This window comes from Schistocerca serialis, chromosome 5 (assembly GCF_023864345.2).
Source record: "Schistocerca serialis cubense isolate TAMUIC-IGC-003099 chromosome 5, iqSchSeri2.2, whole genome shotgun sequence".
Taxonomy (NCBI): Eukaryota; Metazoa; Arthropoda; class Insecta; order Orthoptera; family Acrididae; genus Schistocerca; species Schistocerca serialis.
The window spans coordinates 720862913-720885968 of record NC_064642.1 but is presented as its reverse complement, the minus strand read 5'-3'; the positions used below and the strand labels follow the sequence as shown (position 1 = coordinate 720885968).

General features: G+C 43.9%; 1 protein-coding gene across 1 annotated transcript in view; it reads right to left on the bottom strand.

Annotated features, from left to right (window-relative positions):
* Positions 1 to 1417: 1417 nt before the first annotated feature.
* The window catches only part of LOC126481407 (tyrosine 3-monooxygenase), a 40201-nt gene continuing 18562 nt past the window's right edge, over positions 1418 to 23056 (bottom strand). The window contains exons 5-11 of the mRNA XM_050105136.1: positions 21862 to 22007; positions 20017 to 20200; positions 17846 to 18002; positions 17564 to 17760; positions 15494 to 15629; positions 6612 to 6968; positions 1418 to 3071 (exon numbers count right to left, since the gene is read on the bottom strand). Coding sequence (XP_049961093.1) covers positions 2897 to 3071; positions 6612 to 6968; positions 15494 to 15629; positions 17564 to 17760; positions 17846 to 18002; positions 20017 to 20200; positions 21862 to 22007 — 1352 coding nt within the window. The 3' untranslated portion in view covers positions 1418 to 2896. The remainder of the gene's footprint in view (positions 3072 to 6611; positions 6969 to 15493; positions 15630 to 17563; positions 17761 to 17845; positions 18003 to 20016; positions 20201 to 21861; positions 22008 to 23056) is intronic.

Sequence of the window (23056 nt, the reverse complement as noted above, 5' to 3'; positions counted from 1 at the left end):
CATTAGATATCACCTGAGACAGACCCGTCAGTATAAAAGGTCTGCGAATTTTGTAAGCAATGGAAAGGCAGTAACAGCAGAATTAGTCAGCAGTGCTCACTGATTTAGAAGGTGGGCTAATCACTGGATGTCGCTTAAGCAACAAAATAAGGGATATTTCAACCCTTCTAAGGCTGCGAAACTAGACTGTTGGTGAGAATTGTGAAATGGAGACGCGAAGCCATAGCTAAACCAAGACCAGGCTGACCATGTACCGACAAACAGGAACCATCGATCATTGCAGTGGTTGGCTATAGCAAATCGCACGAAATCAGCGGAAGGACTCAGTAATGAGTTCCAAAGGGTTACCAGCAGTCCGCTTAATACAATGACTGTGCGTGAAGGGTTAGAAGAATGGGGTACGCTGATGGGGCAACTCTTCAACCACCCGATGCTGCAGTCTGTGCTGAGCGACGTTTGAGGTGGGGCACAGAACGGCATTGGACATAAATACGGCTTTGCCCTGTGGTAATAGCCTGGAACGGTTTAGGCTTGGCGAATGTTTTGAGAACATTAACCTGCCATTATGTCTAGTTCCAAGAGAAGCCACGGAGGTGGTTTCCGTATCTGGGCGCTTTTTGTGGTTATGGCGTTGTGCGGTTGCTGTGCTCATGAAAACGCTAAATGAGGAAGAATATGAACACTTTCACAGCTTTTTGTACTTCGTGTAGTAGAGGAACAGTCTGGAGAGAAGATTGTATCAGCATGACGACGGAACCTGTTTAAGCAGCGTCTTTGAGGGAAAGATTTGTGGATAGTATGATTCCTGGAAAGGACTGTCTTGTTCACCGTCTCTACTTGAACCCAGAACACCACCTTTGGGACGAGTTAGGAATCCAGCGTCCAGCATCAATGACCTCTGGTTTGAGCTGTTTATTCAAACACCTCACAAAGTGTCCCGAGCAGAATTCAAGCAAAGACGAAAGGTGGGTGCATCCCATATTAATGTCCACCAATATGTTGTCCAGATGTTATTGATCCATTAATTATCAGTATTAGTAGAGGCGATATTTTGTCTGAAGTTTACGGAATTTTACTTTCTTTACATTTCAAACTATACCCCCAATTTCCCTCTCCTTCCTCGAAGCTGAAGTAGGTAACTCAGGATGTTAAGGGCAAATTTGTGCCTGGAAAGATAAGACACCGCTGAAGTAGTTGAACTCTGTATTTTACGATTTATAAATATTTTTCTGCACTTCACATTTTAGTCTACTAAGGCGACAGTTATGTGATAATTTTTCCAATAGTTATTTTCGAATCTGCTCCACATTTGTGGGTGGGCTAATTTAATTCTATTTATTGAGTGATTGTGGCTCGGCTGAGGTATGTGTTGACAAGGCTTTAGGAAGAGACAGGTGACTAAAGAACAACGTTCGGCTTAAATATATGCATTTTATTTGCAAAGATAAATTAGGTACATACGTATCACATGGAATACTAGCAGATATTTGGACACTTAGTGCACGTAGCATAAAACAGCTCTTATAATCTAACCAGATAAGGGTATCGTAGAACTCTACACCTGCAAGTCTCAATTCTGCTTTGTTTCATGCAGTAATAGCCTCTAATTTCATTGGATAGTGTGACAGACGAAGCTACCTATAGCACGTAAGCAGCATTTGACAGCTTCTTAGCTACATGCGGTGTTTAAAGGAAGAATACATTTTGTAACTTTGAAATTACATCTGTTCACTAAGGAACAAAGATATAGTGCACGTGCATTTTATAGCGTGAGTAAATATTTCATTGTTTACAGTAATTATGGTGCAATTGCCATGTGAAATAATACATACGAGAGATGGCAACGAAGTATTTGACAAGAACCAAACACTGTCATTCCATAAAATTGTTACAAAAACAGAACATTAAATTATAAACAGTAAACATTTATGTTCACACGCATAAACACACAAAACATTCACACAGTAACGCTTAACCCTCCTGGTAGATAAGGAAAGAATCATAATTTAACTGCCTACGTTTAAGTCCAGATAATTACACTTCTCTACACAGCACACTAAAGAAGTTAGAAAGCTGGAATGATTTTGGAGATAAATAGATCGAACGCACGAAGGAGGTCAAGCGCCCAAGAATAAAATAGTTCTACAGCTACAATACATAAGATGTGATACATTTATACAATTTACAAATGGATATGACGGCGAGAATGACGAGCTAATTTATTTTTTTATACAGCAGAGGAGAGACGGGCTTGCTGAATAGTCTTCTCCCCACCTCGGCGCTTCCTGGCACAGCCTTTCAGCACAGCGGGAAGGACAGCTTACGCATGAACAGATACGCGGGGTGGAGTCAGGGCCCCGCGCACAGTTGCGCGTACCTCGTCCTCCGCCGCCGATCTGCAGGCCGCACTCAGAAGCCACGCCTCGAGACTAGTACGTAGCTCACTTGGTCCCATTTCCCATCTCTTATTGCGGGGAATCCCCTTTCAGTGGCACAGAGAACGCGTTGCTAGTGGACAGCGAGCCGCGTCTCGGTAGTCACTCGCAGCGGCAGTTTGCTAACAGATGGCGGGCGCGTCGGCACGTGTGCGCTGCGGCGCCCGCACCGGACTGGCGCCACCCACAGGGGCGCTCGCCCTCCGGCACGGACGTCACACTCGCCACTCTGCGCCGCGGAGCCGCCCGCCAGCGTCGCAACTACTCGACAGAGACGCGCGCTCGACTCCCGTCTGACGGAAGCAGTCACCGGTAGCAGCCGTCTCTCCTGCACAGCTAGCGTGCGCTGGATCTGCAGCGGGCTACGAGCGGGAACTATACAATGGGCACAACGATGGGGACGATGCGGACGCTAAGTACGTGGTGAAGTGCAGGGAAAACGAGGTCACGAGGAGAGTCCCTTAAGCGAAGTTGGCCTTGAGCTTGGCCAGCGCGTTGTTGAGGTGCAGCATCTCGAGGTTGAGCTGCGAGAGGCAGCCCTCCAGCCGCTCCACGGAGTCCAGCACCTCGACGCGCTGGGTGTGCGGGTTGTAGCGAACCTCGAACTTGCGGGACATGCCGCTAGCTACCCACCTCCTGCGGAACACAAAACCACACGTTAGACACCATTGCACTCAAATCTTACGGTCGTGTGTAGCTGAGGCCAAACAAGAAGATGAAAAGGCACACGTCGGTGCTGACAACTCGTGGCAGTTAAATTCAGCGCATGGTCAACGGTAGTATCAGGGAGCCACGGTATATTAATATTTTCTTATGGCTTCCATCCCGATCAGCCTTCCGATTTGATGCCACGAACTGGTCGGAAGCAATCCAACGTGTCCTTATTGGGCGAAATACCACCATATTGCAGAGCGATATGAAAGTGGGACGAGCATGTAATGGCAGTTGTGGGGAAGGCGGATAGTCGTCTTCGGTTCATTGGTAGAGGTTTGGGAAGATGTGGTTCATCTGTAAAGGAGACTGCTTATAAAACAATATTACGACCTATTCTTGAGTACTGCTCGAGCGTTTGGGATCCCCATCAGGTCGGATTGAGGTAGGACATAGAAGCAATTCACATGCGGGCTGCTAGATGTGTTACTGGTAGGTTTGATCATCACGCGAGTGTTACGGAAATGCTTCAGGAACTCTGGTGGGAGTCTCTGGAGAAAAGGAGGCGTTCTTTTCGTGAATCGCTACTTAGGAAATTTAGAGAACCAGCATTTGAGGCTGACTGCAGTACAATTTTACTGCCGCCAACTTACATTTCGCGGAAACACACAAAGATAAGGGAGATTAGGGTTCGTATAGAGGCATATAGGCAGTCATTTTTTCCCTCGTTCTGTTTGGGAGTGGAACAGGGAGAGAAGGTGCAAGTTGTACGAGGTACCCTCCGCCACGCACCGTAGGGTGGATTGTGGAGTGTGTATGTAGATGTAGACGTTTAAATGAGCACACTACAGTTTAAGTTCAGAATCTAATGGCTGAGTTGCATTTAGTTACTAGCTCTCATAACTGGTTTCTTGCTGAGGAAAGAACAAGTGTGCCGAAAGGAAGTAGCCGTACTATAGCCATTTCTCTAATCCTTTTCAGCTCAGATTTTATCATCACGGTACCAATGAGTGTTCCCTTTTGTAGGAATCAGGACAAATCGTCCACGATTGCGTTTGAGGAACTTTTTAGGCATTTGATGGGCTTTTCCTTTATATCCCTTTGTGCTTCCACTGGTTTAACACACACTTAAGCTTCTGTCTTGCCTACCTATTTATCAGTGCGTAATATACATATTCAGCTTTCAGTACGCTCGTACGATTTACTACCCCTCCCCTCCTCTAGCCTCACAGTTCTGGCAATGTCCTTTCCAGCTGTCTACGGCTGATTTCTGCTGTAAGTGATGAACTTCACCATTTAATAGCTATGGCCCGCCTGTGAAATTATAAAATCGCTATCTAACTTGCTGTGGGATATTCGTGCGGTGAAAAACGCGGTAACACCCCGTGGCAATTTTTCCACTGGTAACGTATTGGCAAGCTGGTGTCGCACGTGACTAGTGTTCTCACAGCTGTCGAGAGCTGTTTCCATGGAGGACTGTACAGGCGAAAGTCGCGCTGCCGCCGGCCCACTGCGCGCGGCGAAAGTGCGGGCGTAGCGCACGCAATGTCGCTCCAAGCACGCGTTACGCACTTCAGAGACGTTACGGAGCGCTGTTTTCCTCTTTGCGGGGATGGGGGCCGATTCTGTCTTCCATGGTTAGTCATCGTAAACATAGCGCCCCAATTTTTATCGACAAATACAGACCGATGTTAATTGTTCAAATGGCTCTGAGCACTATGGGACTTAACATCTGAGGTCATCAGTCCCCTAGAACTTAGGTTAGTTAGGTTTAAATAGTTCTAAGGACATCGCACACATCCATGCCCGAGGCAGGATTCGAACCTGCGACCGTAGCGGTCGCGGCGGTTCCAGTCTGTAGCGCCTAGAACCGCTCGGCCACTGCGGCCGGTAGACCGATGTTAAGACTAATAGGGTATACAGGTATATCCGATTGACACGTTTTCAGTTCCCAGTCGGGTAATTATACTAAGTAGTTTGTGTGTGTTACAGGTCGTTGACTTTTAGGTAAGTTCTGCTGAATTTTTCGCACTGGTCCTCTTACCAGCTGCTTAACAAACAGCTTGGAAAGTGTTCATTTTTCGTAAACAAATTGAAGTTTCGTTTGAACTACGGAGAGTAACGAAGATGGCAGACAATACATGAACAAGTTTCATTGTCCTGACGGGCTAAGAGTTGTAATGCATCAGCATCACGTAGCGTAGATAATGCTGCTATGCAACAGTTTAGGGCTACTACAGAAAAGTAGAATTTGGTGCGATCACCTTTTTAATGCTTAACCACTTTCCTCAGCAGTAGCTTCTGCACGGGAAATGTCTCAGAACATTCAGCATTCCAATGAACATGCCATTTACTTAGAAATTTTCACGAAATTTTGGGTTAATTTGTGACTGAAGTACCTTGAGGATGATCTAATATTTTAATAAAACACTCTAGTATTGACTCCTCCTCCGAAGTGGAATGGAAGGACACTCATCCGTTTGTAAATTAAGTACCAGGGGATCAAAAAGTCAGTATAAATTTGAAAACCGAATAAATGATGGAATAATGTACATAGATACAAGTTGACACGCGTGCTTGGAATGACATGGGTTTATTACAACCAAAATTACAAAAAACTCAAAAATGTCCGACAGATGGCGCTTCAGCTGACCAGAATAGCAATAATTAGCATAACAAAGTAAGACAAAGCAAGGACGATGTTCTTTACAGTAAATGCTCAATATTTCCACCATCATTCCTCAACAATAGCTGTAGTCTAGGAATAATGTGAACAGCACTGTAAATCATGACCGGAGTTACGGTGAAGCATTGGCGCCGGATGTTTTCTTTCAGCATCCCTAGAGATGTCGGTCGATCACGATACACTTGCGACTTCAGGTAAGCCAATAATCGCACGGACTGAGGTCTGAGGACCTGGGAGCCCAAGCATGACTGAAGTGGCGGCTGAGCACACGATCACCAAACGACGCGTGCAACAGATCTTTCACGCATCTAGCAATACTTTTTTTGCTTCTAATAAAACCCCATGTCATTCCAAGCATGTGTGTGTCAATTTTTACCTCTATCTACATTATTCCGTGGTTTATTAAGTTTTCAAATTTATACTGACTTTTTGATCACCCGGTATTTTGTGGTTCGCAGTTACATAATTTTCGAGTAGAGAAGTTCGCAAATAGCAGTGGCAAAACTGTACTTTATGGGAACTCTAAACTCTTGTGTTTACAGGAACATGGGAAAAAGAAATTTACTGTGCCATCATTTGGTAGTAACAGGTCATTACACACGGAGCGCGACCTCAGACTGGGCAAGGAAATCGGCCGAGCCTTGTGGAAAGCATCTCCGTGTAATTTTTGCCGAAATCACAAACGAGGTAAATCTGGGTGGTCGAATGGAAATGTGAACCGCTGCTATAACACGAGGCCAGTGTGGAGTTACTGCGGCACCTCTTAGAATCATTTGCGAAACGAAGTGGCTAAACGCTGTGGAGCTGGCCTGTGGTGGGAGGAGGAGAGTTTTACGCACCTGAACTTGTCCTTGGCATCCTCGAAGCTCTCTGCGACGTAGTAGACGGGCTGCACGTCCTGGTCCTGGTAGGGCTGGATGGCGGTCAGCGAGGGCTCGAAGGGCCGGTGCTCTGGCTTGTCCGACACGGCGTGCAGCAGCTCGCGCGTCGACGACAGCAGCCCGGCGCCGTACGCCTTCAGCTGGCCCTTCTCCTTGCACAGGCCGAACTCGACCGTGAACCAGTACACCGTCGACAGCTTCTCGATCTCCGCGTCAGACGCGCCGAGGGAAGCGAGGCCGATCTCCTGCGAGAACTGCGCGAAGCTGGGGTCCGCCAGCAGCGGCATGTGACCGATCAGCTCGTGGATGCAGTCGCTGCGGAAGAAAGAAAGCGCGTCCTCTTAGCCGAGCCGAGTGCCGTCTGTGCAGTAGTGTAGCCGTCACCAGACATTACGGTTCTGCGATGCTCTCAAGTTTACTGCGCCAGGAAAGGTAATTTGTACTTTCACGTATTTGCTCACTTGAAGTTAACGGCCCAATCCGTGTTTACTTATTTAAGAACTCTAGTTTTGCTGATTTCTCGCAAGTTTCTCAAAGACAGGAAACTGTTACGTTAGGGTTTATCCGAAGTGTCATTATGAACCACTGTTCCAACGTTTTAGAGTTGTTTTGTGTGAAGAGACCAAACTGCGAGGTCATCGATTTCGTCGGATCAGGGAAGGAATTCGGCCGTGCCCTTTCAGAGGAACCATCCCGGCATTTGCCTGGAGCGATTTAGGGAAATCACGGAAGACCTAAATCAGGATGGGCGGACGCGGGATTGAACAGTCGCCCTCCCGAATGCGAGTACAGTGTGCTAACCACTGCGCCACCTCGCTCGGTAACGTTTTAGAGAATTCACGTTTAAACTGAGGCAAGGACAGGCGCAATACGCTCAAAACTCCAAGAAGAATATAATTCCCATTCTAAAGAACGGAGGTGCTGACAGGCGTGAATATTACAGAACTATCAGTTCGTTATGTCGCGAGTGCAAAATACTAACAAGAATACAGAAGAATGGAAAAAAGTTGTAGAAGCCGACCTCGGGAAAGATCAGTTCGGATTGCGGAGAAAGTAGGAACAAACAAGGCAATACTGACTCCAGACTTCCCTTAGAAGCTAGGTTAAGGAAAAGCAAACCTACGTTTATAGCATTTGTAGACTTAGAGACAGCTTCGGATAATGTTGACTGGAATACCCTCTTTGAAACTATGAAGGGGTAAAATACAGGGAACTAAAGTCTATTTACAACTTGTGAGGAAACCAGACGCCAGTTTTAATAATCGAAGGACATGAATGGCAAGCACTTTAAGTTTAACCTGTCCCCGACGTTATTCAATCACTACACTGAACAAGCACTGAAGGAATGTAAAAACTTTCGAGTAGGTATTTAAGTTCAGAGAAGAGAAAAGGACGGAGGTTTGCCGAAGTCATTGTAATTCTGTCACAGGCAGCTAAGGATTGAATAGCAGTTGAACTAAATGAAGTCTTTAGTATATATAAGATGATCAAGAAAAGCTAAACAAGGATAATGGAATGTGGTGGAAATAATTCGTGTGATGAGGGAATTAAATTAGGATACGAAACACTTAAAATAATAAACTAGTGTTATTTGGGCAGCAAAGTAAATGACGATGGCCGAAGTAGAGAGGATATAAAATTTAGGCTGTCACTGGAAGGAAACGCGTTTCTGAAGAGAAAATTGCTGTTATCGACTATAGACGTTTTATAAAGTCTTTTCTGGAAGTATGTAAATGGAGTGTAACCATGTACGAAAGTGAATAGTTTGCATTAGAAGATAGCTGGTAGATCCCGTAGTTAACGAGGTACTAAACAATTTTGGAGAAAAAACTAGTGGCACAAGATGACTAAAGGAAAGTCCCATAAGATTTCACACACACATATGAACATTTTTTTTGAACAAAGCTGAATACAGTAAACATTCAGAAGAGTGTAGGTTGCAGAAGTTGTTCGGAGATTAAGAGGGTTGCACTGGATAGAGTAGCATGGAGAGCTGCATCACACCAGTTTTCGGACCGAAAACTGACATCCTTCGTTCAACCATACCAGTACTAGTTACCTGTTTGGTAAGTTACAATAACTGTTCAACAAAATCTATTTCGGCAGAAGTCACGATGAGAAGTTGCCATGCAATGAACGGCAGTAAATCTCACCGCTTAGCAGATTAGCGTTTTAGAGACCATCCGAAATGTTAAATTGCTGTACAACGTCAAATTACAATCTCCAATGAGGACACTACTTTTTTAGGGAGTATGTGCCACAGTAATATCTGCACAGATCTGCGTTAGCTAAATTATGGAGTCAGGAACAAGTCTTTGGGACCAGATCACTGAAATGCAACACACTAATACAGGATACATGCCACGGCGAATGAGCCTGTTGTGACAGTTTGCAAAAGCATCCTTGCAGTATACTGTATTGGGTAATTTGCACTTTGAGCTCTTAAGAGATCACTTAGATGCGCGTTTGTTTTTTGTTTTGAAGCCTGAACTTATGAGAGTGATACCAATACCTGCAAGTTAAACTTCGCAACCTGAGAAGTGGTTTAGGGCAGAGCAGCTAGTTGCCTGTATTACTGCACTTTATAACTGAGGGGAAGGGGAAGGCGGAAAGAAAACTCTTCCGAGCGAGCTTCAAGGAGCGAGCAGCGGGGCGCAGTCCAGCGTGGCGGGCTGGCGCGGGTTGCAACAACACGGCGCGCCGGGCCAGCCGGCTGCCGGCTGCCCGCCGTGATTGCATTAGCGCGCCCGTAATGGATCCCTCCTCATCTAGCGCCCCACTGACGGCCAATTAACCCCGGGCTTTTAGCGATGTCATTCCACTCGCTGCTTCCACGTAATTCGATTGCATGCGGCGTGATGATGTTCCTGTCACGGGAGAACAGTTCAGAAAGGAGGGCGGAACGGAACAATCTCCAGAGGATGAAGCGAAACTGCTACTCTGCTGTGTGGCGCGAAGCCACATTGCTGCAGTCTTCGCAGCTGAAAGCCCTGTGTGAAATAGGAGTGGAAGCAGTTTTGTGTGTGCCGACTTCCTCTTTGGGAAAGTTACGGGCCTTGTTTAAACAATTTGGACGTCAAAAATGCTTCAGATAAAATTGTTGGTGTCTTACTACTTAGAACTTTAATACTCTTCGCGCTGACATTTGTTTATTATTCCTGAATACCTAAACCATATTCAGTGCGTTTGCTACTAATTCATGCAGATACATTCTTTGAGGAAATACTTGTTCCCTCTACACACATTTGTGTTTGAGTGGGAGGCATTTCTTCTGCAGGTATCACTGAAACATTTGACATTTCATTGCTAATATTTGTTTATTCGGTATTAAGCCGTGGTCCAAGGTATTCTTTGACTAAGATCTTCCACTGCCTGGGATTTCAGGAACTAACGACATAGCAGTTGGTATCAACAAACCTCAGAAAACCTAGCTGTTTATATGTATCCACCCAACAGTCGGTTCGTGATATCAGACCGCTGCCTACCACCGCGGAATAGCACCGAACTATGCTACAGAACTTTTAGTGAGGAAGAGTTGGCGCGTTTGTTTTATTTAACACTAAGGCAATGTCTAATTTCAGTCTTCTATAACAGACTTCCAGTTTTTACGACCTCGCTGCATCCTAGCGTAGTAATGATTAGATCTTGATGAAACCGCAGTATCAGAATGTGTGGTTCCCCGGTCCCAGTGCATGTTCTGCTACTGCCGATTTATCCGCATTGCCCAGGCGCCAATTGCTCTTTTTTACGGCGAGTGTTGACGCTTATTTTTGTAGTTATGCACGTTTCACCGTAAGTGCAAATGATTTTGTGTAGTCCTGCTGCGGCAACTGGTGGGCGTTGGTCCTTTGCAGCGTCCAAATATTAGCACATTGGAACTAAGAGACAAAATTCGTTTCTGACACTGGTTTTACCAAGATCTAATCGTTAGCACATTGGAATGTAAAGGCCATAGAAATTCAAAAGCTCAAGAAACAACTTTCAATTCTTTGCTATTTAAGTAGACAAATTGTGGGCCTTGGTTATAGAACAGTGCCAACTATTCCACATTAGAAGCTAAAAACCAAGAAACGTCGGTGCAACTCCCCAAACTTAGACAACGATGTAATGACGTCACGAACTGATCGTCGTATGGAAACAGTTCGGCTTGCTGAGCTTATTTGAGACTAGCTGCTTCCAGAGTCGCTTACACCTGATGTCTCCGGCACTGGAAGATTAAACAGAAGTATGCTGTAGAACATAGCCTGATGCCCATAAAATATCTCAGTAATGAAGCTTGCATCGTTTGAATGAAAGAAGATACTGCTTATTTGATGAGAAACTAAGAGGTACAGGAATCGATACCGTTCTTACCACAGTGATTGACGTTCAGGCATTTGTGAAGGAGCTAAACTTTTAGTGTATATTACATAAAGTACGACACGAAAAGTAACTAGAAGTGGACATCGAAAACATTTACGACGATTTTTAACTTTCATTCGTGATTGGAACGAAACGACTCTTCAGACTTTTTGCAGAAACAGAAGTGCACAAGATGTCCTATACGCTCTGACTGTGTATTATTAGATTCTCAGTTTTTATCTGGCTGGAGTTTCCTCTGATTCTGCAAACAGATGCAGAACCACAGAAAAATCTGTAAAGACTCGTCCGTTTGCGTCACACTATTTGACTTCTCAGATGCAAAAATAATTTCACTGGACTATGGTAGAAAAGTCACAATGATACCTAAGTTTTCCTCAAGGGCACGAAAATTATTTCTCCAATTGCGAATGCATTTTTTTCCATTCCAGAACGGAATGTATTGCGGCAAACGTTTTTCCGTTATGTTCTTACACTAGCTCGACACACGTTAAATGTTGTGTTCTTTTTATTGACTAGTGCGTAAAACTGTAGGTATGAAGTTTTCTGGACATAAATCAGTTCGTGTCCTGTGATAGCTGAATTAATTCTCAAAAGACTTCTCCGACAGAAATTTTTGCCCGAAGGCATTTCAGCATTGAAGAGCTGAAAGAGTAAAAGAAGGAAAATACGGCGCATTCTCTTTGAGAATCTTACTAGCCTCTGATCGGGCAATTTTTCTGATCGGCCTCCGAGGGACGGCTTGCGCGGGTCGTTAATTGAGAGTAGCGGCTCAGATTGAGCCGCAGCCCGGCTCTTTCTTTTGTTCGTCCCTGGGGAGCTGTGCGGGGTGGGTGGCAAGCCTTCGCCCTCCACCAGTTCTGCGCCCAACTCCCGCTCTCTGTTACTTTGGGCGATACTCCCAGCTGGAAGAGAAATGCCCTAATTCCTTTCTGTGAGCCCACCGATTCGATTTGTATTAGCTTTTTAGGTTTGACACAAAAATGAAATATTTTTTAGGCAGACTGTCCGAAAACGTATGGTGTGGTGCAGTGTGCGCCTATGCGTACCGAGTTCGTTGGTGTTTCCACATACGTGTTGGTCAATTTCGAACACGACATTAAGTTCTCTTACCTTCGTCATTACGTAATGAACATTTCTAAGGGAGTGCACTGTTCTTTCTTCTCTGCAACTCCCACAGACTGCGGAGAGAAACTCGATTAAAAGCAAATCTTAAGGGGGATACTCCGTATCGAGCAACCTGTGCATTTTTAGTGCAGAACAAACAACCTACAACTTGTTTTCTTCTTGACCGATCGAGTCACTGCAAGATTACTGCATGTCAGCAACACTCATTGGAGCTGGAGTTGAAGTTGAAGTTTCCTGCTTCTGGGCTAAAGCAGCCTAGCTAATGTTTTTGCATATTTGTTTTCGGTTTTAAAACTTAAAGTTGTCTTATTCTCATAGCATTTATATTCTTTATTCCTTTTTATTTGTAACTAAGAAGTTTCGGGAAAAATGTCTTAAGATTTAATGGAACACTGTTCGAGGTCAGATCAAAAGGCATCACTTTAATGTCTGACGTTGGCTTAAAGTTACAGAAGTTTAAAAGATTTAATCTCTTCAGCAGCCTAAGTCATTAGCTTCTGGGACAAGTAGAAGGTACGAGGTGCATGTCCTAAAAAATGCATTCATTAGAAATCCTGCACATTAGTTTCCTTTAAAGTGCACGGTTCATGTTTATATCAACTGCCTATATTTTAATTGCAGCCGTACGTTTCAACCAATGACTAGTGCGTGCATGGAAGCACTTTTTAGCCCTCACAAGGACGCAACAAAGCAATGGGTAGGCTGTAAATCTGCAATCGCAGCTGGTTTTAGGAATTAGTTTGGAGATTTGAAACCTCTTACAGACCCGATAAAACATTGCTGTTTGAGGATTCTGACAATGTAATTACTTTTATTTTTCGTTACAGCCAAGCGTAATCTAAGGAGAATCTCTTGTAATAAGAAAACCAAACGCAAATTACGTCTAATACTTTGAGATCATTTCCCCGCTCACATTTTTCCAACTCAACGTCACTCCAAGTGGCAGTTTCCAGGGTTGATTATGTGATGGGAGAGAGTATCTAAACGACGCTCAGGTCATTTCCGTAATGGAGTATTTCGAAATCGACATCTTTACCTTTGCAGGGACGGCGTTCTAGTATACGTCTACCACAATAAGAAATAGTTGCTGACAGATTATCAAAAGAAACACTATCTTCACGGAGCTTCCATTTTGTTGCATTTCTCCGAAAGTTTTCAGTCTGTCTTATTACAGAAGGATTTAGCTTACGTTATTGTATTATTTGGTTAACGGAGTATTTTTTAACGCTAACGAATTTCATATTTCGTTAGTGCTATAAAGGAAGCGTGTTCTGTCTAACTCTTGGCAGGTGTTCGGCTGATGTGTTGTGTTGTGACAGGGATTTCCAGTCGATGGCGTGTTTTCTTCGAAAGGCGACTTCCCGACATCACCACCATTCGCTTATCACAGTCGTTACTGGACCGTCCACCGGTCTTTAGTTAACTGAATTCTCTGAACTCAGTCCATTTTAATTTGTTTATCGTGTTTCCCGTCTTCTAGATAGTACATTTTACGGTAGATGTACAGTCCAGACGTTTGATTTTTTTGTTTTCCTTTTCAGCGTAAAATCGCTATTTCGAATTTATTACACTTTTATTCGCTTCCCTGGTCTTATTTTATGCTGTGTGAATAGCGTTGCTTTGAAGAATAGTTCTCACCCGTATGAACACCGTAACTGGCACATTGAGTTATTAATGACTGTCTGGAAAGTTTAGTATGAAGCTATCGCAGGAATACTTACTGTGGCATTGACAGTTCTTCAAAATATAAGCGTTACTTTTTCATGCTGAAGCTTCCTTTGATTATCATGGCACATCGGTTTCACGTGTTTACATCTACATCCAACAAACGGGGTACTTCTACATTTAAAATTTGTACTCCTGATGTTGCTTACGAAGGACGGAGGAGGAATTAGGGAAGTCAATTTTTCTTTGCACTAAGTAGAAAGAAGTGACACTGATGTCAGCCCAAATACGATTAAATGTTGCAGAAACAAGTTTTTTGTAACAGTTTCACACTAACTCTTGCATGAGCCAGTTACGTTTCTATCATGACACCATCATGGTATTACAACTTATAAAGAACAGTCCAACACATATTTCTCTAACTCCAGAGCAGAAGCATGCTTCTTGAGACAGCCTTTTTCTTTTGCTCAGGTTGATATCTTTCCGAAGAGAAAGAATTGTTGTGGTGACCCAAGCTGTTAAACTATCCGTTATTTAAACGGAGCTTCAGCTGACAATTCTACTGTTCAGTACTTGGGAAGTTACGCACCAGTTGTCAAACACGTGATTTTCACCACTGCATGCTTCGGGGCTGCGTTATTATAAAGTGCTTAAACTTCCATGCCATTAGGCATCGTAACTGGAAACCCAGAAGCAGACATGCGTTGTTGAACATGAAACTCCTCCTACGACATCTTGTCGTTGAGTATTCTACTCAAGCTCTTCTTGAAACCGCAAGGTTTTTACTTTTGGCGGTGCATTTTAGGCATAGAAGTTTTAAGTAGTTGATAATTGGAGGACAGTCCCGTAACATTTTGTGGTCAGAGTTTCACACCTGAAAAGTGTGGCATAACTTACTTCAGTACTGAGTCATGGGTGTTTTACGATAGCTTTAACAGAATTCTCAGTTCTCGAGAAGGCACACACACGAGACTAAGAAAGTTTCTCCTCAATCTATTTACTGTGGCACTGAAGATGAGCAAGAAAGCACTCCGTCTTCAGTTCACAGGTGGCCCATCGGGACCATCCGACCGCCTTGTCATCTTGGGCTGAGGAGGCGGATAGGAGGGGCGTGTGGTCAGCACACCACTCTCCCGGTCGTTATAGTGGTTGTCTTTGACCGGAGCCGCTACTGTTCGGTCGAATAGCTTCTCAATTGGCATCACGAGGCAGAGTGCACCCCGAAAAATGGTAACTGCGCATGTCCCGGATGGTAATCGATCCAAGAGCCGGCCACGCCCAACAGCGCTTAACTTTGGTGATCTGACGAACCAGTGTATCCACAGGGGCATGGCCGTTGCCGAAGATGTGTAAGACGGTAACAAGTTATTCGTAGTAACTAATAGAAAGAAATCGCGCTGTAAATTTTGGTAACGTTTAAACTGTCTTAGCAGTTTAGTGTGCGATAGTTTTTGAATTAAATTTATGAAAATCACATTCCACATAGGAGTTAATTGGCAACATAGAAATTTAAGAGTGGCTGACGATTTACGGTTGTAACCAAGCTAGCTACTGCAAGCGAGCTAAAGGTCCCTGTCTGAAATGAAGCAATGGAGCAATGGAACATTGCTGTTAATCTTTACGAAATGTTTGTTGTTAGGCAGACGAGAGGCACAAACACTAAGCAGAGGCAGATGCGAGATACTCACGGTTCAGGAGTGTGCGTGGGCGACGAAGTGTGCCTGACGTACTGCGTGCTCTGGAAGATGCGGAACGCCAGACTGGCCAGGAAGTCGCGCGCCGTCAGGAGCCCGGCGGCGGGTCGCAGCCGGAAGCCCGTGTGCTCTGCGGGCAGGCGAGCAGGCCGGCTAATGGCGAGCGACTCGGCGGGCAATGGCAGGGAGGTCCAGGTGTAGGATAAACAGTGGAAGGGTATGTGATCAATGGAAGTGAGGGATCATTACAAGAGCTTTTAAATAGAATGAAGTAATTACAAGATAAAGTGCACTGAGAGTACAGCAAAAGACAGCAGTAGTCATTAAAATATTAGTATCAAAGCTAGGCTTTGTGGAGTATGTTTAAGAGAATACCCGTTTGCACTATTATACGGAATTCAGTCGTGGACTGTGGGTAAACCGAAATGAGAATCGAAGCGTTTGAGATGTGGTGCTGTAAGAGTATACTGGAAAGCTGGTGAATTGATATGAAATGCAGAGCTTCTCCGCAGAATCGTCGGCGAAAGGAAACAGGAAGGTACAGGTCGATAGCGAGTATGATAGAACACCATAGATCAACTTCCATTGTGCTGTAGGGAGCGTAAGAGGGCAGGAAATAGGTAAACAAAATACATTCATTTGTCTAAGCTTTTGTTGTAAGTTATTCTGAGGTAGACAAGTTTATACTGCAGGGGAAATCGTGGGGGTGTCATGTGCAGATGTAAGTCTTAAGTCTGTAAATAGTGGAAGTTTTAATTTTAAACTTTTACATAATCTGACTTCTTAACCAAGGATCACTGAAATGGGTAATTTACTTTAATTTTTGACAATACTTTGTTGTAATAGCCAAGAAACTAGAAAATGCCTGAATGACGCATTTAATGAAATGCAGATGTAAGTATTAAACCCGTAAATATTAGAAGTTTAAATTTAATTCATGTACATAATTTTACTGTTTATTGACTGAGCATCAGTAAAATTAATGGAACTCAAGTTTTTCTAATTACATTTTTGTAATGTGTTTATCTGACGTGTTCCACACCCAGGAGGATTCCTGCTTTTATAGGCCTATGGAATGAATAATTAATCTAATCTAATGAAATCAGTCATAAGACTGATGACTGAATAAACTTTGCTCTAGGATTTTTGATAGGGCTGTAACACATTGACATTTTATTGATAACTTAGTTTAAGAATATTTCGTTCAAACTGCCACTGCGTATTTTACCTAGTTCTTTCAGGGTTTTACATTCATCGTCAGGTGATACGTTTGTTGAAGGTAACTTCACATGTGTGACAGTCAAACTACAAAAAATGAAGGTCGTGGTAAATAGAGACTTCATTCTAGTTCTTATCTAATTATATTTGCTGCTCTTCCCGCTCGGGTTTTGAAGGCTGACTGCTGTGGGAGTTTTCATAAAGGAAACCTGTGTATTTGTTTCACACCCAGTCCAAGTCAACGTCCGATGTTACTAACTAATTTTGTTGACATTTCGAAACTCTGCAGAAGTGAATTTACGAAAATTAACAGTAGCTGGAATAAAACATTGTATTACTGAGGTTCCTGTGTAGACAGAAATGCTGCGTATGGGTTTGTGACTCCACTCACAGACAGCAACACAGCCGGTCTGTTAGCTAATGACAATATTAACCAAACCATTTATGAACGTTCATTGTTTTAGTAACTTTACTGAAAGCTTCTATAAAGTTAGCTTACGTTAAGTTAAAGCCAGTTATCTTTATTCTGAGACTAGTAGCTTTTTACTCCCTAACACTTTTGAACCTAAATTTTACATTTTTTTTAGAGGCATTTTCGTCTTGCCATGTGAAAGTCTCCTTGAATATGAATTGTGAAATAACTAGACTAAGTGAATGTTGTGCTTTAGAGTCTTGCTGAAACCTGTCTTGCATACCGTTTGGAAACTAGTGTGATTAAGAAACACTACATCGCCTAGGCTTGCCATTTCAGAAATACTTAGCGGTCGTGAAAGATTTTAATATTGATTTCTCTAAGCGTTATTGCGAGAAGCGTAGGCTGCACCGACGCACGAGTGCTGTACTCACTGCTCATGAAGTTGGACATCTCCTCGAGCTGTGGGATGCGCTCCTCGGTGAAGATGCCGGCCTGCTGCAGCAGCTTGAAGACGCGTCGGTACTCGACGCACGCGTACTTGGGCAGCAGCTCGATGGTGGCGCGGAACACCTGCTTCCACGTGGCCGTCTCCTCGGGCGTGTACTCGATGCGGGGGATCGGGTCTCCGCTGTGGACGAGAACCAGTGTCTCAGACAGTTACACGCGGCAGCAGCGCGGCAAGGCAGAAAAGCTATCTGGGGTGTGGCACTCACTACTTGTAGGCGAACGCGATGTTGGCTATCATCTTCCTGCGCTCGCGGTACACCTTATCGGCGAAGCCCGGGTGGTTCATGTCCAGCTCTGGCTCGTACTTTGTCATCAGGTGGTTGCAGTTGTCCAGGTCGCTGGCGTGGCGCGGAAACCACGGATCTGTGGAACAAGCACACATCCGTTGTCAATACCGTCACGCCGCTTTCAACAAGCCAAGACGATTATATATAAAATGCAAATTTCACAGCAAGCGGCCAAACTTCCTGAAGACACACAACTTTTTCTTTGATGTAAAAACACCAGCCTTTAACCTGCGTCGTTTATGCGCAGTCATTTTTTCCGTGGTGGCTGTTTCGTTTAGAAGTACCATTTTTTGACAAACAATTTGTGGCATTATTGAAATTGCGTAATTACAACTTTTGTTTCCGTGAGTTAGTGCCTGTAACCAATTTTGGCAGCAGCCGTTCCTTTATATCTAAATACCTTCAGATTTATTTCATTAGTGAATGCTAACAGGAAATTTTTTCGAGGTAACTGAATTAGTTTCTGCGTCACTGAAATGTCTCGCAGCGTTGAGAAACCCGAAAAAATCTATCAACCGCAGAACTGTATCACGCGACCCAAACATTTAGCTCTGCATCACTAGACAGGACGGTTCTGAGAAGCATACTCGAAATGTGCAGTCTATGTTTCGTCGTCTACGCAGTCATGTACGGTTACAGCCGTGCTAAGATAAAATTTTTTGCTGTCTTGTCACAGTTGATGCGTACGTAACGAAATTTTACTGGCGCCAAATTTTTGTTTTCAACTAAGACGTATCTCTAACTTGTGATTACAGTACTTTGCCTACGCTGTTTACAATTTCGATCCAGGAGGATGAATTGCTTGAAATAAAGGCGTGTTTCAAAGATAAGCTAACACGTGTGTCTGCTTACCCAAGATAAAGTTTTCTAGGTGCCGTAGGTGCCTTTTAGCGCACAGTAAGTTCATCGAAAGTGGTTGCACAGTGGCTAGCGTCGCGACATCAGTTGTGCTTCCTGTATTCAAAACCCGATTACTGTTTATTTTTTAATATCCTGTACCTACGTTCGTAGAGGGTAAATAGAACGTTTTTTTCAAGTTTGGGGAGTCAAGGGTATTATATTAATTATAAAATTACAAATGTTTCACAATAACTGGCTTATGTTTATTACGTATGTGGTATGATTTGTCAAGGTTTACAGTCTTTAAATCCTTATTCTTACATTTCGTTCTTACGCCAGTTCTTGTATTAACTTTTTATATTTCGTTCTTATGTATATTATTCAGGAAGATTTGCTGTATTGCTGGATGATGCCAATCGTTGCTACGTTCTGGACAGAAATCCTGAACACAACGACACTGCTCGAAGCCAGGTTTATCAGACCACCTTTCTTTTGGATCTCTCTGGGAAGAAACATCGTTGATAGTGCCGAAGACTTCACGCTGGGCACCAATTTCGCGACAGACCGCGAATAGATGATTATATTTGTGGAAACTGTATGTTGTGACGAAACTGCAGGAATTTCACCGCAAATCATTTCAAAAAATTCTCATTCATTACTTTAATTCATTCAGGGGCAATTAGACAAATAAGAACGTTGTTTTAATATTCACCGCAAAATATTTGTGCAATAAAATACGGACCTCGGTAGATAAACGAGAAACTGAAGAAAATTAATCTGATTTCGAACACTGGCCACAAGACTGGGCAACCGCTACGCTAGCCCCTGCACCGCTACTTCGGTTGGCGTGTTTTCTCGCTAGCAGGCACAAATTACCTCGAAAACTCGTTTTCGCAAAAAAACTGTGGGGTAGCTTATTGGTTCAAATGCTCCTGAGCACTATGAGACTTAACATCTGAGGTCATCAGTCCCCTAGAACTTAGAACTACTTAAACCTTAGTAACCTAAGGACATCACACACATCCATGCCCGAAACAGGATTCGGGCCTGCAACGTAGCGGTCGCGTGGTTCCAGACTGAAGCGCCTAGAACCGCTCGGCCGGTAGCTTATTTTGATCCTTCCTCCACTGAGCGCAGGTTCTGGGGAATGGGGCTGGGACACTTGCGTTCTCCTTCCGAGCACGGATGTGTGAAATATATCAGTTGCCGAGCTGTACAGGAGGTGAGTGAAATACCGGGGGCAGACTCACCCTTGATGCTGACGCTGTTGTCTGCCATGAGCGTGACGGCGGAGAGGGCAGCGCTCTGGCGCAGCGAGCGAAGCAGCAGGAGCAGCGCCTGGCGGGTCATCGACACGCGCACCAGCACGTCCAGGCTGCCGCTCTCTTGCCGCGACTCGCGCGTCTCCAGGTGGCACACCTGGCCCTTGAAGTTCTGCCGGGTAAGACACGAGGCGGTCAGTAAGTGACACTTGTAAACAGGCTTAAAATTTAGAGAAATTTTACTCACTAATTATCTGATTTTGCACGACTCTTTAGCAACAGTTTCGGGCAACAATTTTGAAGAAAGCCAGGAAGGTCGTAAACTTTATACACATGTGGAAAACGTGTAATTTATTCTCGCGAAATTTTAAATTAACACTACACAATACTGTCTTACTTGAGGATTGCGGGATGACCGTACCAATATATTAAAATTCTTTGCCCCAAATACAAATCTCTGGCAATAGTAGCAAGCTACACTCTGTCTAGCAATTAATTCCAGCTAACAATCTGTAGCTGTTTGTACTGTTATGAAAATATTCGTGGTGAGTGACGGGAAGCACTTTTCTTTCTGAATGTAACAAATTTCAGAGTGACTCCAATTGAACCCGAGGTTAAAATACCTAGCTGGAACTCTGTGGGACCGAGGTATAACTACACGTCCTCCAATCACTTGAGCATAGTTCAACAAACTCATGCCCAATCGCTTCACTGCAGTTTTCTCCAAATGAGGTAGGCCTCACGTTCTGCTGACATTCAGGTCCTCTTCCCAATGTAGTTAGCGTTACAGTCAACGTATCAACGAGACCGATCAACAAGGCAACGGGCCCGCTGGTTAAACACGTAACACGTTTGCAAACGAAACTACCAGGTTTTGTGAGAACTAAGCTACGCATATACATGTTGCTGTTAGGAGGCTGTTCACGTACAAACGCAACCTTTACCTGTCTCGAGGTAATGGGTTTACAATCTCTTTACCGTAACACTACGTTCGTCTTGCTGCACAACTACAATGTATCTGGACTCACTATTTTACGCGAGGGATTGAGAAATATCCACCAGTCCAAAGGCTGTCAGTTCGATATTTTCAAACAGACATTCTAGCCTCTGTCTCTGGTTCCGGTTGTATCTGCTGACCAAGTTCTAGGAACCGTTTCCATCACGTAGCAGGATCTCACGAAATCATGTTGAAGCAGAAAAATTTCTATCTTTATAATCATCGATTAACTGACGTGCAGATGAAGGCAATTGCACGACTGCTTACACGTATAAGTAAGCATTTACTTGGTAATTGTTAGATTTACAACGCACGACTGATTCAGCAATTAACTACAACGAAGACAAATGCAGCTTAGTTATTTGGCTAAGGACCCGAAACAAAAAACTCATTCAATGACTGAATATCAATCTTCGTATGCTGCAGACACTTTCTGACCGAAATGAAATGAATTTACGATGAAGCTCCGTGTTATTGTTTTAACGGTAGATAAAGTGCTAAGTAATTAATGACAGATCACAAGACAGGTGGGCTATGAGAGAGCTACGGCCGCGACACGTAACTAATGCAAAACGCCTTCAGCCGGGAGTGGAGAAAGGTCACCTGCCAACGAATCAAAGGTTTTTTCACCACTGTTTTGACTGTTTCGCTCTCCTCTGTCACCGGGCTATTCGAAGAGTTAAGAGCGCTTTGTCATCCTAAAGAACTTAATTATAACCGTCTATTGGCAGATGTTCATGAACCTGAGTTTTATGTAATTTCTGAACCGTTGTCAGATGATTTACGAAAAAATCCACAAGTATTGCCTTAGTTTAATCGCTCTGGGACAGACTTACCTCTATGGTCTTGAGGATCCTGGCGAGAGAACCGAGCCCCTCGCGCATGCGCAGCACGAGCGCTGCCTTCTGGATGGCCTGCTCGGCTTCTGCACTCTCGCTGGCCGCGTTGGCGAGCAGCACCTCTTCCTCAGTCATCTCCGCATCTGCACCACACCAGGCAAACGTCACGCTACAGCTCCTCGAGTAAGTGTGGCTACGGTTAGCTCAAACTAAACTACAGCTGTTATTACTCTTCTGCATTTAGGGATATCAATACAATCTACATGAATTGAAGAAATAGGTATCTCACAACTGGCTCATGTTTATATTACGTGTTATTTCAGAAACTTACTTAACGTAGGACGACAAATTATTTCAGATTACTCTCTCATACACGAGTTCTCTAAATGTCAAGTACTGTGTGGAATCTAAAGCACTGAGAATAACTGCTTAAAATTGTTAGATTATGGAGAAAATTCACCTCATCTGTAACGACTGCTCTTGAGCTGGCTCTTTCATCTCAAAACTGGTTGTACATTAGAATGTGTAGTACATAAAGTGAATATTAAATTGCATTCTTGCGTGATCCTAATAAGTACGAAGTATCTGAAGTATCTGCTCAACACCTTGCAAGAATTAAAAACATGCTACTGTCGTACAAAACTTACGCAGGCTATTAACTCCGTACTGCGAGAAAAGAGGGTCACATCCGGTGAGAGTGGTTTGCCATTGGTGTGCTTCCAGTGAACTGTGACAAGTCATCTCAAAAATACTGATGCAATTTGCGTCTTACATCCGATTCCAGAATACCTAACTTAAACCTGATTTTGTGCAAACGAACCGCACAAGGGTGATTGGCTGTTCAAACGGAGGAGTGAAAAATGAAGGTATCACGTGGGCCTGGCATACTATCTGGGGTTGTTCAACCGCATGGTGCTAGTCTATTTGACTTCGGCGTCTATGAAGATGTATGATTAGGTCAAGAAATACGTAGTCCTCGAGCGAAGAAAATCTCTGATCCGTCCAGGAATCTAGCCCGGGACCGCGTGATGCTAACCATTAGACCACCGCGGAGAAGTTAGATTCTTCATAGGCTGGTAAGAACTTTATGAATCAGATTTGACAAACGTTAACACTTCCCTCGGTAATTTATATTTCTAGTAACCTGACAGGGCACCGGTTCTGTGAATATTTGAGATGCTACATGTACAGA